The sequence below is a fragment of the Salmo salar genome, chromosome 22, assembly GCF_965601325.2.
Source record: "Salmo salar chromosome 22, fSalSal1, whole genome shotgun sequence".
In the NCBI taxonomy this organism is placed as follows: Eukaryota; Metazoa; Chordata; class Actinopteri; order Salmoniformes; family Salmonidae; genus Salmo; species Salmo salar.
This window is the reverse complement of record NC_138312.1, coordinates 62,587,501-62,601,997: the sequence shown is the minus strand read 5'-3', so window position 1 is coordinate 62,601,997 and position 14,497 is coordinate 62,587,501. Positions and strand designations below refer to the sequence as shown.

General features: G+C 46.2%; 1 protein-coding gene across 13 annotated transcripts in view; it reads left to right on the top strand.

Annotated features, from left to right (window-relative positions):
• slmapa (sarcolemma associated protein a) overlaps nucleotides 1-14,497 on the top strand; it is a 163,170-nt gene that overhangs the window by 103,113 nt on the left and 45,560 nt on the right. For 7 of the 13 annotated variants that reach the window (XM_045705714.2, XM_045705721.2, XM_082967750.1 and 4 more), the window contains 6 exons: nucleotides 960-1,097; nucleotides 2,063-2,231; nucleotides 4,118-4,168; nucleotides 5,641-5,697; nucleotides 11,350-11,409; nucleotides 12,166-12,240. In XM_045705714.2, the coding sequence (XP_045561670.2) occupies nucleotides 960-1,097; nucleotides 2,063-2,231; nucleotides 4,118-4,168; nucleotides 5,641-5,697; nucleotides 11,350-11,409; nucleotides 12,166-12,240 (550 nt within the window). The remainder of the gene's footprint in view (nucleotides 1-959; nucleotides 1,098-2,062; nucleotides 2,232-4,117; nucleotides 4,169-5,640; nucleotides 5,698-11,349; nucleotides 11,410-12,165; nucleotides 12,241-14,497) is intronic. The other 6 variants (XM_082967753.1, XM_082967752.1, XM_045705715.2 and 3 more) reach the window with 3 other exon arrangements.

Below are 14,497 nucleotides of genomic sequence, written 5' to 3'. Positions count from 1 at the left end.
CAGACAGGTCTTCCTGTGCAATAGGGTTAGCGTTAAGGCTAGGTAGAGGTGGTCAGGAAGCTATCAGACAGGTCTTCCTGTGCAATAGGGTTAGCGTTAAGGCTAGGTAGAGGTGGTCAGGAAGCTATCAGACAGGTCTTCCTGTGAAATAGGGTTAGCGTTAAGGCTAGGTAGAGGTGGTCAGGAAGCTATCAGACAGGTCTTCCTGTGCAATAGGGTTAGCGTTAAGGCTAGGTAGAGGTGGTCAGGAAGAGGCGAGACAGGCCTTCCTGTGCAATAGGGTTAGCGTTAAGGCTAGGATAGAGGTGGTCAGGAAGCTATCAGACAGGTCTTCCTGTGCAATAGGGTTAGCGTTAAGGCTAGGTAGAGGTCGTCAGGAAGCTGTCAGTTTGAGGTGAGACGGGTCTTCCTGTGCAATAGGGTTAGCGTTAAGGCTAGGTAGAGGTGGTCAGGAAGAGGCCATATGTCGAGGTGAGACCCCTGGGGCTGGGTGGTGTGTGTGTGTGTGTGTGTGTGTGTTGTCATTACAGAGATCTCTGAGTGTGTGTGTGTTGTCATTACAGAGATCTCTGAGTGTGTGTGTGTGTGTGTTGTCATTACAGAGATCTCTGAGTGTGTGTGTGTGTGTTGTCATTACAGAGATCTCTGAGTGTGTGTGTGTGTGTGTGTTGTCATTACAGAGATCTCTGAGTGTGTGTGTGTGTGTGTGTTGTCATTACAGAGATCTCTGAGTGTGTGTGTGTGTGTGTTGTCATTACAGAGATCTCTGAGTGTGTGTGTGTGTGTGTGTTGTCATTACAGAGATCTCTGAGTGTGTGTGTGTGTGTGTGTTGTCATTACAGAGATCTCTGAGTGTGTGTGTGTGTTGTCATTACAGAGATCTCTGAGTGTGTGTGTGTGTGTGTGTTGTCATTACAGAGATCTCTGAGTGTGTGTGTGTGTGTGTGTTGTCATTACAGAGATCTCTGAGTAACACGGAGGATGAGTGCACCCATCTGAAGGAGATGAACGAGAGGAACCAGGAGGAGCTCAGAGAACTGGCTAATAAATACAACGGGGCCGTCAACGAGATCAAGGACCTCACTGACAAGATAAAGGTACAGTAGGTGGTGAGGGGGGGGACTGGTTGGTGAGGGGGGGGACTGGTTGGTGAGGGGGGGGACTGGTTGGTGAGGGGGGGGACTGGTTGGTGAGGGGGGGGACTGGTTGGTGAGGGGGGGACTGGTTGGTGAGGGGGGGACTGGTTGGTGAGGGGGAGGGAGACTGGTTGGAGGGAGGGAGACTGGTTGGAGGGAGGGAGACTGGTTGGAGGGAGGGAGACTGGTTGGAGGGGGGGAGACTGGTTGGAGGGGGGGAGACTGGTTGGAGGGGGGGAGACTGGTTGGAGGGGGGGAGACTGGTTGGAGGGGGGGAGACTGGTTGGAGTGGTTGGAGGGGGGGAGACTGGTTGGAGGGGGGGAGACTGGTTGGGAGACTGGTTGGAGGGGGGGAGACTGGGAGGAGGGGGGGAGACGGGGAGGAGGGGGGGAGACGGGGAGGAGGGGGGGAGACTGGTTGGAGGGGGGGAGACTGGTTGGAGGGGGGGAGACTGGTTGGAGGGGGGGAGACTGGTTGGAGGGGGGGAGACTGGTTGGTGAGGGGGAGACTGGTTGGAGGGGGGGAGACTGGTTGGAGGGGGGGAGACTGGTTGGAGGGGGGGAGACTGGTTGGAGGGGGGGAGACTGGTTGGAGGGGGGGAGACGGGGAGGAGGGGGGGAGACGGGGAGGAGGAAGGTTGGAGAAGCTTTAAGATCAGATTTCTATCTATTGTCCAACCACCAGCACACACATCAGAATCTCCATTGCACACGTTAACATGCACACACCTTTCCCTGTGTGTGTGTGTGTGTGTGTGTGTCCCTGTGTGTGTGTGTGTGTGTGTGTGTGTGTGTGTGTGTGTGTGTCTGTGTGTGTGTGTGTGTGTGTGTGTGTGTCCCTGTGTGTGTGTGTGTGTGTGTGTGTGTCCCTGTGTGTGTGTGTGTGTGTGTGTGTGTGTGTGTGTGTGTGTGTGTGTGTGTGTGAGCTGGCGGAGGGTCGTCAGGAGGAGTTGACTCAGAAGGGTCAGCTGGAGAAGAAGGAACTCCAGCTCTGTATTGATGAGCTGGAGGAGAAGGAGCAGGCTCTGCAGGCCCGTATCGAGGCCTTACAGGCTGATAACGACTTCACTAACGAACGTCTCACCGCCCTGCAAGGTTAGTAACGCAGAGAGACACACCTTTTCTGCGGGTGTCATATAACAGTCATATAACGCTGCTGAACTGTCATTGGGAGTAAAGTGTTGATCCCAACCCCGGTAGGGAACACTGGGGACCCGGGCCTGCATGCATGGTATTCAGGAATAAAATAACTATTTATATTGACCTGGGGGACCCGGGCCTGCATGCATGGTATTCAGGAATAAAATAACTATTTATATTGACCTGGGGGACCCGGGCCTGCATGCATGGTATTCAGGAATAAAATAACTATTTATATTGACCTGGGGGACCCGGGCCTGCATGCATGGTATTCAGGAATAAAATAACTATTTATATTGACCTGGGGACCTGGGCCTGCATGCATGGTATTCAGGAATAAAATAACTATTTATATTGACCTGGGGACCTGGGCCTGCATGCATGGTATTCAGGAATAAAATAACTATTTAAGTTGACCTTCGGTCACTCCAGTCCATGTCCTCAAAGGACAATTTAAGTTGACCTTCGGTCACTCCAGTCCATGTTCTCAAAGGACAATTTAAGTTGACCTTCGGTCACTCCAGTCCATGTCCTCAAAGGACAATTTAAGTTGAGCTTCGGTCACTCCAGTCCATGTCCTCAAAGGACAATTTAAGTTGACCTTCGGTCACTCCAGTCCATGTCCTCAAAGGACAATTTAAGTTGATTTTCGGTCACTCCAGTCCATGTCCTCAAAGGACAATTTAAGTTGACCTTCGGTCACTCCAGTCCATGTCCTCAAAGGACAATTTAAGTTGACCTTCGGTCACTCCAGTCCATGTCCTCAAAGGACAATTTAAGTTGACCTTCGGTCACTCCAGTCCATGTCCTCAAAGGACAATTTAAGTTGACCTTCGGTCACTCCAGTCCATGTCCTCAAAGGACAATTTAAGTTGACCTTCGGTCACTCCAGTCCATGTCCTCAAAGGACAATTTAAGTTGACCTTCGGTCACTCCAGTCCATGTCCTCAAAGGACATAGTGATCGGCCTCCAGTCCATGTCCTCAAAGGACAATTTAAGTTGACCTTCGGTCACTCCAGTCCATGTCCTCAAAGGACAATTTAAGTTGACCTTCGGTCACTCCAGTCCATGTCCTCAAAGGACAATTTAAGTTGACCTTCGGTCACTCCAGTCCATGTCCTCAAAGGACAATTTAAGTTGACCTTCGGTCACTCCAGTCCATGTCCTCAAAGGACAATTTAAGTTGACCTTCGGTCACTCTAGTCCATGTCCTCAAAGGACAATTTAAGTTGACCTTCGGTCACTCCAGTCCATGTCCTCAAAGGACAATTTAAGTTGACCTTCGGTCACTCTAGTCCATGTCCTCAAAGGACAATTTAAGTTGACCTTGGGTCACTCTAGTCCATGTCCTCAAAGGACAATTTAAGTTGACCTTCGGTCACTCCAGTCCATGTCCTCAAAGGACAATTTAAGTTGACCTTCGGTCACTCCAGTCCATGTCCTCAAAGGACAATTTAAGTTGACCTTCGGTCACTCCAGTCCATGTCCTCAAAGGACAATTTAAGTTGACCTTCGGTCACTCCAGTCCATGTCCTCAAAGGACAATTTAAGTTGACCTTCGGTCACTCCAGTCCATGTCCTCAAAGGACAATTTAAGTTGAGCTTCGGTCACTCCAGTCCATGTCCTCAAAGGACAATTTAAGTTGAGCTTCGGTCACTCTAGTCCATGTCCTCAAAGGACAATTTAAGTTGAGCTTCGGTCACTCTAGTCCATGTCCTCAAAGGACAATTTAAGTTGAGCTTCGGTCACTCCAGTCCATGTCCTCAAAGGACAATTTAAGTTGACCTTCGGTCACTCCAGTCCATGTCCTCTCCAATCCGATGTTGTTGTTGTTTCCAGTTCGGTTAGAACAGCTGCAGGAGAAAAGCATAAAGGACAACAACAGTTTAGGTGAGTGACGGTCCGTTAGGCCGACCGTGTCTGTTAACGTTACTGCTCTGCTTCTAACCCTGCATCACTCCTTGGCTTGCAGCCGATATGGCACCCTAATTCCCTACAAAAGTGCACTATATTTGACCCAGGGCCCTGGTAGGGAATAAGGGTGCCATATGGGACGTTAAAACCCTTCTTCTTCTTACTAATCTGATCTGGCATGACTCAGAGCTTCTTACCTTCCGTTTGCTTGTTATTCTTGGTCTTCTTCGTTCTGTCCGTCAGTCTTTCACCTTCTAATGTGTTGTCTGTCTGAATGGTAGTTAGCTACTGGTTACTGTAGCCGTCCGAATGGTGTGTAGTCTTTCAGTCAGTAATAGGATAAGATAAATACACTTCTGCATGCTCTTTGTGGTCTAGGCCAGGTTACTGTAAAACACTGGTCTAGGCCAGGTTAGTGTAAAACACTGGTCTAGGCCAGGTTTCTGTAAAACACTGGTCTAGGCCAGGTCACTGTAAAACACTGGTCTAGGCCAGGTCACTGTAAAACACTGGTCTAGGCCAGGTTACTGTAAAACACTGGTCTAGGCCAGGTTTCTGTAAAACACTGGTCTAGGCCAGGTTTCTGTAAAACACTGGTCTAGGCCAGGTCACTGTAAAACACTGGTCTAGGCCAGGTTACTGTAAAACACTGGTCTAGGCCAGGTTACTGTAAAACACTGGTCTAGGCCAGGTTACTGTAAAACACTGGTCTAGGCCAGGTCACTGTAAAACACTGGTCTAGGCCAGCTTACTGTAAAACACTGTGGGGTCTAGGCCAGCTTACTGTAAAACACTGTGGGGTCTAGGCCAGCTTACTGTAAAACACTGTGGGGTCTAGGCCAGCTTACTGTAAAACACTGTGGGGTCTAGGCCAGCTTACTGTAAAACACTGTGGGGTCTCGGCCATGTTACTGTAAAACACTGTGGGGTGTAGGCCTGGTTACTGTAAAACACTGTGGGGTCTAGGCCAGGTTACTGTAAAACACTGTGGGGTCTAGGCCAGGTTACTGTAAAACACTGTGGGGTCTAGGCCAGGTTGCTGTAAAACACTGTGGGGTCTAGGCCAGGTTACTGTAAAACACTGTGGGGTCTAGGCCAGGTTACTGTAAAACACTGTGGGGTCTAGGCCAGGTTACTGTAAAACACTGTGGGGTCTAGGCCAGGTTACTGTAAAACACTGTGGGGTCTAGGCCAGGTTACTGTAAAACACTGTGGGGTCTAGGCCAGGTTACTGTAAAACACTGTGGGGTCTAGGCCAGGTTGCTGTAAAACACTGTGGGGTCTAGGCCAGGTTGCTGTAAAACACTGTGGGGTCTAGGCCAGGTTACTGTAAAACACTGTGGGGTCTAGGCCAGGTTACTGTAAAACACTGTTGTCTCGGCCAGGTTCCTGTAAGTTGAGCTTGTTTGGGGTTGTTGAGGCGATGCTTCATGTCTGTATATCGCTAGGAGATCCACCAGGAGGAAATGACATAGACATTGACATGGACCTGAACCAACCGGAAGGTAGTATGGCTTTTAGTTATTTACCTGAGATGTCTCTTGCTGTATTCTTCACAGCCTCAAACCTTCTCTTCCTGTTGACTACATCTCTTTATCAAAACACTGATAATCTGGGTGGTTTTAAATCAACAATGTGTCGAAGGAGCGTGATAAACCGGTTCCTAATGATGCTCTTCCTGTACCGGGTCAACTTGAGGGTGGAGTACTTGTTCCCTAGGGACTACTGGTGTTTCATTAACATTGTTCACAAGTATTTTTAATATTTTATTGTGTAGGTCAAACTAACAGGAAGTTAATTAACTATATATTCATCAATGTAGACTGAGAGGGAATGGTTATAATGTGATATTATGTAAACAGCACTGATATTCTCTTGTAAGAATAGGATTGTATAGTCATTCTCCTAATGTGACTCACATTAGCAACGGTGTACATTACAGTAACTTTACTGTAAAAAATTGGCACATCGCAGAGCAGTGGAGCTGAGCTCACGACATCACTGTCTGTAGTGGCAGAGAAACCCGGCGAGATAAACTCTAGCACCTGCTGGCGTCTGCGCATCTCTGTATTCAATAGCTAACAGACGGCCTTTCCGTGATCTACCACTAATCAGCTATCAGCACACCAGGCCTTCAGGCACCGGTGAACCTGTCCATCTCTTTGCGGTGAAGTGGGATCTCCCCGGATACCGTAACATGAGCAGTAGTATTGCCGAGGCAGCAGGTCCGAGTTGCCACACACTGAGACGAAGCTCGTGTCTCACTTAACTGCTGATGCGAAAATGGCTTTCTAAATAGATTTGACTGATTTTTGATATTGATTGACACCTGGTGGAGGAAAAAAGGTAAATTATTTATCATTTTGTTCCCGATTCCACATGGATTCTGATCAGTACATCTTGGACTTATTGGTTCCGTTAGTAGTTCAAATTTGGCATTAGGCTACTTGATATTGGCATCATTGCAGGACAGGTATTGCAAACTATTACAGACTACAAAGGGAAGCACAGCCGAGAGCTGCCCAGTGACACGGACCTACCAGATGATCTAAATTACTTCTATGCTCGCTTCGAGGCAAGTAACACTGAAACATGCATGAGAGCATCAGCTGTTCCGGACGACTGTGTGATCACTCTCTGCAGCCGATGTGAGTAAGACCTTAAAACAGGTCAACATTCACAAGGCCGCAGGGCCAGACGGATTACCAGGACGTGTACTCCGAGCATGCGCTGGCCAACTGGCAAGTGTCTTCACTGACATTTTCAACCTCTCCCTGTCTGAGTCTGTAATACCAACATGTTTCAAGCAGACCACCATAGTCCCTGGGCCCAAGAACACGAAGGTAACCTGCCTAAATGACTACTGACCCGTAGAACTCGCGTCCGTAGCCATGAAGTGCTTTGAAAGGCTGGTCATGGCTCACATCAACACAATTATTCCAGAAACCCTAGGCCCACTCCAATTTGCATACCACCCCAAATAGAGCCACAGATGATGCAATCTCTATTGCACTCCGCACTGCCCTTTCTCACCTGGACAAAAGGAACACCTATGTGAGAATGCTGTTCATTGACTACAGCTCAGTGTTCAACACCATAGTGCCCTCAAGGCTAATCACTAAGCTAAGGATCCTGGGACTAAACACCTCCCTCTGCAACTGGATCCTGGACTTCCTGACGGGCCGCCCCCAGGTGGTGAGGGTAGGTAACAACACATCCGCCACGCTGATCCTCAACACTGGGGCTCCCCAGGGGTGCGTGCTCAGTCCCCTCCTGTACTCCCTGTTCACCCACGACTGCATGGCCAGGCACGACTCCAACACCATCATTAAGTTTGCAGACGACACAAGGCCTGATCACCGACAATGATGAGACAGCCTATAGGAAGGAGGTCAGAGACCTGACCGTGTGGTGCCAAGACAACAACCTCTCCTTCAAAGTGATCAAGACAAAGGAGATGATTGTGGACTATAGGAAAAGGAGGACTGAGCACGCCCCCATTCTCATCATCGAGGCTGTAGTGTTGAGTCATCTGCATACATAGACACTCTGGCTTTACTCAAAGCCAGTGGCATGTCTTTAGTAAAGATTTTAAAAAGTAAGGGGCCTAGACAGCTGCCCTGGGGAATTCCTGATTCTACCTGGATTATGTTGGAGAGGCTTCCATTAAAGAACACCATCTGTGTTCTGTTAGACATGTAACTCTTTATCCACAATATAGCAGGGGGTGTAAAGCCATTATAGCAGGGGGTGTAAAGCCATAACACATACGTTTTGATAATGATTGATAATGTCAAAAGCCGCACTGAAGTCTAACAAAACGGCCCCCACAATTCGTTTTTTAAATAAATTTCTCTCAGCCAATCAGGTAGCCTAGTGGTTAGAGTGTTGGGCCAGTAACCGAAAGGTTGCTAGATCGAATCCCCGAGCTGACAAGGTACAAAATCTGTCGTTCTGCCCATGAACAAGGCAGTTAACCCACTGTTCCTAGGCCGTCATTGTAAGTAAGAATTTGTTCTTAACTGACTTGTCTAGTTAAATAAAGGTTAAATGAATAAAAAATGTGTGTTAGTGCTGTGCTTGTTGAGTGTCCTTCACTATAAGCGTGCTGAAAGTATGAGGTCAATTTGTTTACTGTAAAATAGCATTGTATCTGGTCAAACACCATTTTTCCCCAGAAGTTTACTAAGTGTTGGTAACAGGCTGATTGGTCGGCTATTTCAGCCAGTAAAGGGGGCTTTACTATTCTTAGGTAGTGGAATGACTTTAGCTTCCCTCCAGGCCTGAGGGCACACACTCTCTAGTAGGATGAAATGGAAGATGTGGCAGATAGGAGAGGCAATATTGTCCGCTATTATCCTCAGTAATTTTCCATCCAGATTGTCAGACCCCAGTGGCTTGTCATTGTTGATAGACGACAATCATTTTGTCGCCTCTTCCACACTCACTTTACGGAATTCAAAATTACAAATCTTGTCTTTTCATAATTTCATCAGATATACTTGGATGTGTTGTGTCAGCATTTGTTGCTGGCATGTTTAGCCTAAGTTTGTTAATCTTGCCAATTTAAAAAATGATTTAAGTAGTCAGCAATATCAGTTGGTTTTGTGATGAATGAGCCATCTGATTCAATGAATGATGGAGCAGAGTTTGCCTTTTTACCCAAAATGTAATTTAAGGTGCTCCAAAGCTTTTTAATATTGTTATTTATGTAATTTATCTTTGTTTCATAGTGTAGTTTATTATTTTTATTCAGTTCAGTCACATTTCTCAATTTGCAGTACGTTTGCCAATCGGTTGTACTGCCAGACCTAGGTGCTCGTGTAAAATCTGATGTGTTAAAATGCTTTCTCTAAAGTGCAGACAGTAGTCAGCCATTTAGGGTAGTGTCATCAGGATATTTCAGATTATAATTTGCCCTCAGATGCTGATCTTTGGTCAGTTTTGTGTTTTCCCCACAAAATGGTTAAGGTTAGGATTGGGTGAGGGGATGCTGATCCTAGATTTGTACCTGAGGGCAACTTTTACCGCAGAGCTACTGTGTAACGGAGGAGGAATACATGTACCACAAGGTTTCTGACATCCATTTCCTGTCCTACTGAAGCCTTTAGTTAACTGTGGTTTGGAGAACGCTGTCCGTCCGTGCTGCCCGTGACGAAACCAGAGTTTACTGTTGTCAAGGGAACTGCTGTGAGCTAAGAGTTTAGGGTTAGCCACATGTACCGTGTAGGCTGTTAGAATGGCTTCCTGGTATAGGAGAATGTACCGTGTCTAAGGGCAGGCTGTTAGAATGGCTTCCTGGTATAGGAGAATGTACCGTGTCTAAGGGCAGGCTGTTAGAATGGCTTCCTGGTATAGGAGAATGTACCGTGTCTAAGGGCAGGCTGTTAGAATGGCTTCCTGGTATAGGAGAATGTACTGTGTCTAAGGGCAGGCTGTTAGAATGGCTTCCTGGTATAGGAGAATGTACCGTGTCTAAGGGCAGGCTGTTAGAATGGCTTCCTGGTATAGGAGAATGTACCGTGTCTAAGGGCAGGCTGTTAGAATGGCTTCCCGGTATAGGAGAATGTACCGTGTCTAAGGGCAGGCTGTTAGAATGGCTTCCTGGTATAGGAGAATGTACCGTGTCTAAGGGCAGGCTGTTAGAATGGCTTCCTGGTATAGGAGAATGTACCGTGTCTAAGGGCAGGCTGTTAGAATGGCTTCCTGGTATAGGAGAATGTACCGTGTCTAAGGGCAGGCTGTTAGAATGGCTTCCTGGTATAGGAGAATGTACCGTGTCTAAGGGCAGGCTGTTAGAATGGCTTCCTGGTACAGGAGAATGTACCGTGTCTTAGAATGGCTTCCTTTACATTTTGTTTCTTCATATAATTGTATAACTTGTTTTTCCTCTTCTTTTGAGACATTCACAATCACTCTTTGGTTTTCTGCATGGTAACACCACCTTTTTAACTTTTCACTAAATATTAGCCTAACTGTGTGGTTCCTCTCTTGGACTGTCTGGGTGTTTAACTTCCTTGTTCTGTTGCATGTTGGGTACTGTAGTTTACCTGCTAGTGATGACGCTAGCTGTTGTCTTTGCACCGATCGTTTGTACTGTTCTGTACATTTTTTACATCATACTGCTTTGAGTGGTACTGTGTTGAGAGAATTCCAGCATGCCAAATTAAATTAGCTTATTAATAGCAAATTGTTTGATAAACAGCATTTTTTTTTTTTTTTTCGCTGTTCTTAAATGACCTTAACTACCTACTACTGCCGCCTCGGAAGCTAGCTAGACGCTAATCCTGAGACGAGGCTTAGAGATGGATGCTTCTCTCACTCTACAGGTGCCCCATTTAGAGATGGATGCTTCTGACTCTACAGGTGCCCCATTTAGAGATGGATGCTTCTCTCACTCTACAGGTGCCCCATTTAGAGATGGATGCTTCTCTGACTCTACAGGTGCCCCATTTAGAGATGGATGCTTCTCTGACTCTACAGGTGCCCCATTTAGAGATGGATGCTTCTCTCACTCTACAGGTGCCCCATTTAGAGATGGATGCTTCTCTGACTCTACAGGTGCCCCATTTAGAGATGGATGCTTCTCTCACTCTACAGGTGCCCCATTTAGAGATGGATGCTTCTCTGACTCTACAGGTGCCCCATTTAGAGATGGATGCTTCTCTGACTCTACAGGTGCCCCATTTAGAGATGGATGCTTCTCTCACTCTACAGGTGCCCCATTTAGAGATGGATGCTTCTCTGACTCTACAGGTGCCCCATTTAGAGATGGATGCTTCTCTCACTCTACAGGTGCCCCATTTAGAGATGGATGCTTCTGACTCTACAGGTGCCCCATTTAGAGATGGATGCTTCTCTCACTCTACAGGTGCTCCATTTAGAGATGGATGCTTCTCTGACTCTACAGGTGCCCCATTTAGAGATGGATGCTTCTCTGACTCTACAGGTGCCTCATTTAGAGATGGATGCTTCTCTCACTCTACAGGTGCTCCATTTAGAGATGGATGCTTCTCTCACTCTACAGGTGCCCCATTTAGAGATGGATGCTTCTCTCACTCTACAGGTGCCCCATTTAGAGATGGATGCTTCTCTCACTCTACAGGTGCCTCATTCAGTCATAGTCACGTTTTGACCACAATTTCTCCCCTCCACAGCCGTGAAACAGTTGAAAGAAGCAGTGGGCTCGTCGTTGCACAAGCTGGCCAACTTCGACGGTAAGTGTTTTGTTATCTTGCTGTGTGTATGCATGTGTGTGTTCTTTCCATGGTTTTGCTTTGTCAGCAAAATAGTAGTGTAGGAATTAGGTTTGGCGAGTCATTTTTAAATCTAGTTATTTCCTGTCTACTTGGCTGAGGCCATATGGATTGTTTTAGTCAGCCTACTTGTTCTTCTTGCCCAGGCATGTTTTCTGAGCGATTGATCATTAGAAAATAAAATGAAAAATTAGGTTAATTTTGATTGTACAAATGTGCTGGCATAAAGTGTCGGGAGATGAGTTTTGCACCTCTCAAATTTGAATATTAAAGAACAGATACGAAAAATGTGTCATCGTATGCTGATTTCCAATACTTTCCCTACATGTAATTTGAATATTTTTCCCTAAATGTAATTTAATATTTTTCCCTACATGTAATTTGAATATTTTTCCCTAAATGTAATTTAAATATTTTTCCCTACATGTAATTTGAATATTTTTCCCTAAATGTAATTTAATATTTTTCCCTACATGTAATTTGAATATTTTTCCCTACATGTAATTTGAATATTTTTCCCTACATGTAATTTGAATATTTTTCCCTACATGTAATTTGAATATTTTTCCCTACATGTAATTTGAATATTTTGCCCTAAATGTAATTTAAATATTTTTCCCTACATGTAATTTGAATATTTTTTCCCCTAAATGTAATTGATATGTGTTATGACCACGGTCTTACTAATGGCGGATGTCTACTATGTACCTGTCACAGAGGTCATAGATGCCCACCTGCAGAACAACCAGACAGCAGAAGGAGACAGCCTTACCAGTCCTGACAGACTCAAAGGTAAAAATACTGGTCATTACACTCTATCGATGGGTTAGCTGACGAGGTCATGGAAACCATGTGGGCGCCTCCATGGGTCAGAAGTCAGCCTGTTATTGTGATTCTGGATGGCCGGATCGCTAGCAAGAATGACAAGAAACTACCGTGTGGGGAATCGGAAGTGGCTCGTTTCAGCTCGTTCTTGATACCATGTCTTGTTTTGAGGTGTTTTGACTGATTTCATTGCAATGCCAATATGGCTAAAATTCGCTAGCTAGCTAATATATATATAAGCTTACATGTTGTTAACAATCTTAGCCAACCTCATCTGTTTTGCCACCGAAGTTGCGCACTCGTTGGTTTTGTTGCTAAACAAGCAACCATTCTCTGTTGGGTGTAAGAGAACCTGGTCATCTCCAGTACAGCACCACCCTGTGGTGATACCAGGTATTACTCTTCCAGAGGAGCCCAACAGGAGTCAGGCCAGCTCTCTGTTTAGTTTCAGCTGGCCTGCTCTCTAAGGTCGGGTTATCTCTTTGGCCTGTCCTAAATCTGTCCTCTGTGGTTCTCCTCCTGTCTATCCTAAATCTGTCCTCTGTGGTTCTCCTCCTGTCTATCCTGAATCTGGCCTCTCTGGTTCTCCTCCTGTCTATCCTGAATCTGGCCTGTCCTCTCTGGTTCTCCTTCTGTCTATCCTGAATCTGGCCTGTCCTCTCTGGTTCTCCTCCTGTCTATCCTGAATCTGGCCTGTCCTCTCTGGTTCTCCTTCTGTCTATCCTGAATCTGGCCTGTCCTCTCTGGTTCTCCTTCTGTCTATCCTGAATCTGGCCTGTTCTCCTGTCTATCCTGAATCTACATGATCCACGGGTATCAGCTCTTGAAGCTTTTCCCAGCCACGGTGTCTATTTATTCTAGGTAAAACTATATCCAGGGCATTATTAGTTGTATCCAAGCCACGAGTCGGCTGTTAAACGTTCTCCTGGCACTCGTCGTCTGTTCAGGGTCAGCTGTCTGGCACCATCTCTCTCAGCAGTCTGAATGCAGACAGGAGATTAAACTGCGGCTGAATCACACAACGCTGATTTAATAATATCTATTTATATCCGCCTCTAATCCTACATGACACCAGGCCACTGACAAGGATTCTAGCAGCAGGGAACAGTAACTGACAGACCTCATCATGCCAATAGTTTTGTTTCAGAGAGGGAAAAGGGGGGGTAGGGAACATCAGAGATGCTACAAATGGTATGGCATCTCCCCCAAGATTACAGATTACAGTAACACACACCAGATTACACAGATCACAGTAACACACACCAGATTACACAGATTACAGTACACACACAACCAGATTACAGTAACACACATCAGATTACACAGATTACAGTAACACACACCAGATTACAGTAACACACACACCAGATTACACAGATTACAGTAACACACACACCAGATTACACAGATTACAGTAACACACACACCAGATTACAGTACACACACCAGATTACACAGATTACAGTACACACACACACCAGATTACAGTACACACACACACCAGATTACAGTACACACACACACCAGATTACAGTACACACACACACCAGATTACAGTACACACACACACACACACACACACCAGATTACTGCCACGAAGGTCAGGCAAGATGCTGCTCAAAAAAGAAACCACTGATTGGCAGCGCCTGTTTCCAATTTCATATCAAAGTTTATTCATTGCATACACAGTTTAGCAGGTGTTATTACAGGGGCAGCGAAATGCTTGTCTTACCAGCTCCCTCGTGCAGTAAAAATGTCCAATCAAAATATCAAGAAGAAAAATCAAAAGTCCAAATGGCAAATATACTCATGGAGATTAACACTGAGTTTCAGCTGTAACTAGAGAGGGTGTCCGCAGACCCCAATCATAGGGGTCTGCTTCATGGGTCCAAAACCGAAATGGACCAGGCCCGATTTCAAGTGAGGGAAGCAGCAGAAGATAAATGTTTTTGAGCTACTTTATTAACCTGAGCTGATAAAACGTGAGAGGAGGCAGAAAGGTGCCGCTTCAGGAAGGCGTTGGAGGGGCCATGCTGTGAGCGAGTGACACGGGGACGAGGGAGAGACGAGCGACTACAACCAATCCAACTCGCGCCGTAGTAGACTAATAGCTGCCATAGCTAGCTTATTTATCAAATATGATTTCGTAGGCTCTTTGACTGTAGCTTATTGCCGCTTTGATGACTTAACGATAACAAGCTACACGCGCCACGCTCCACGCTCG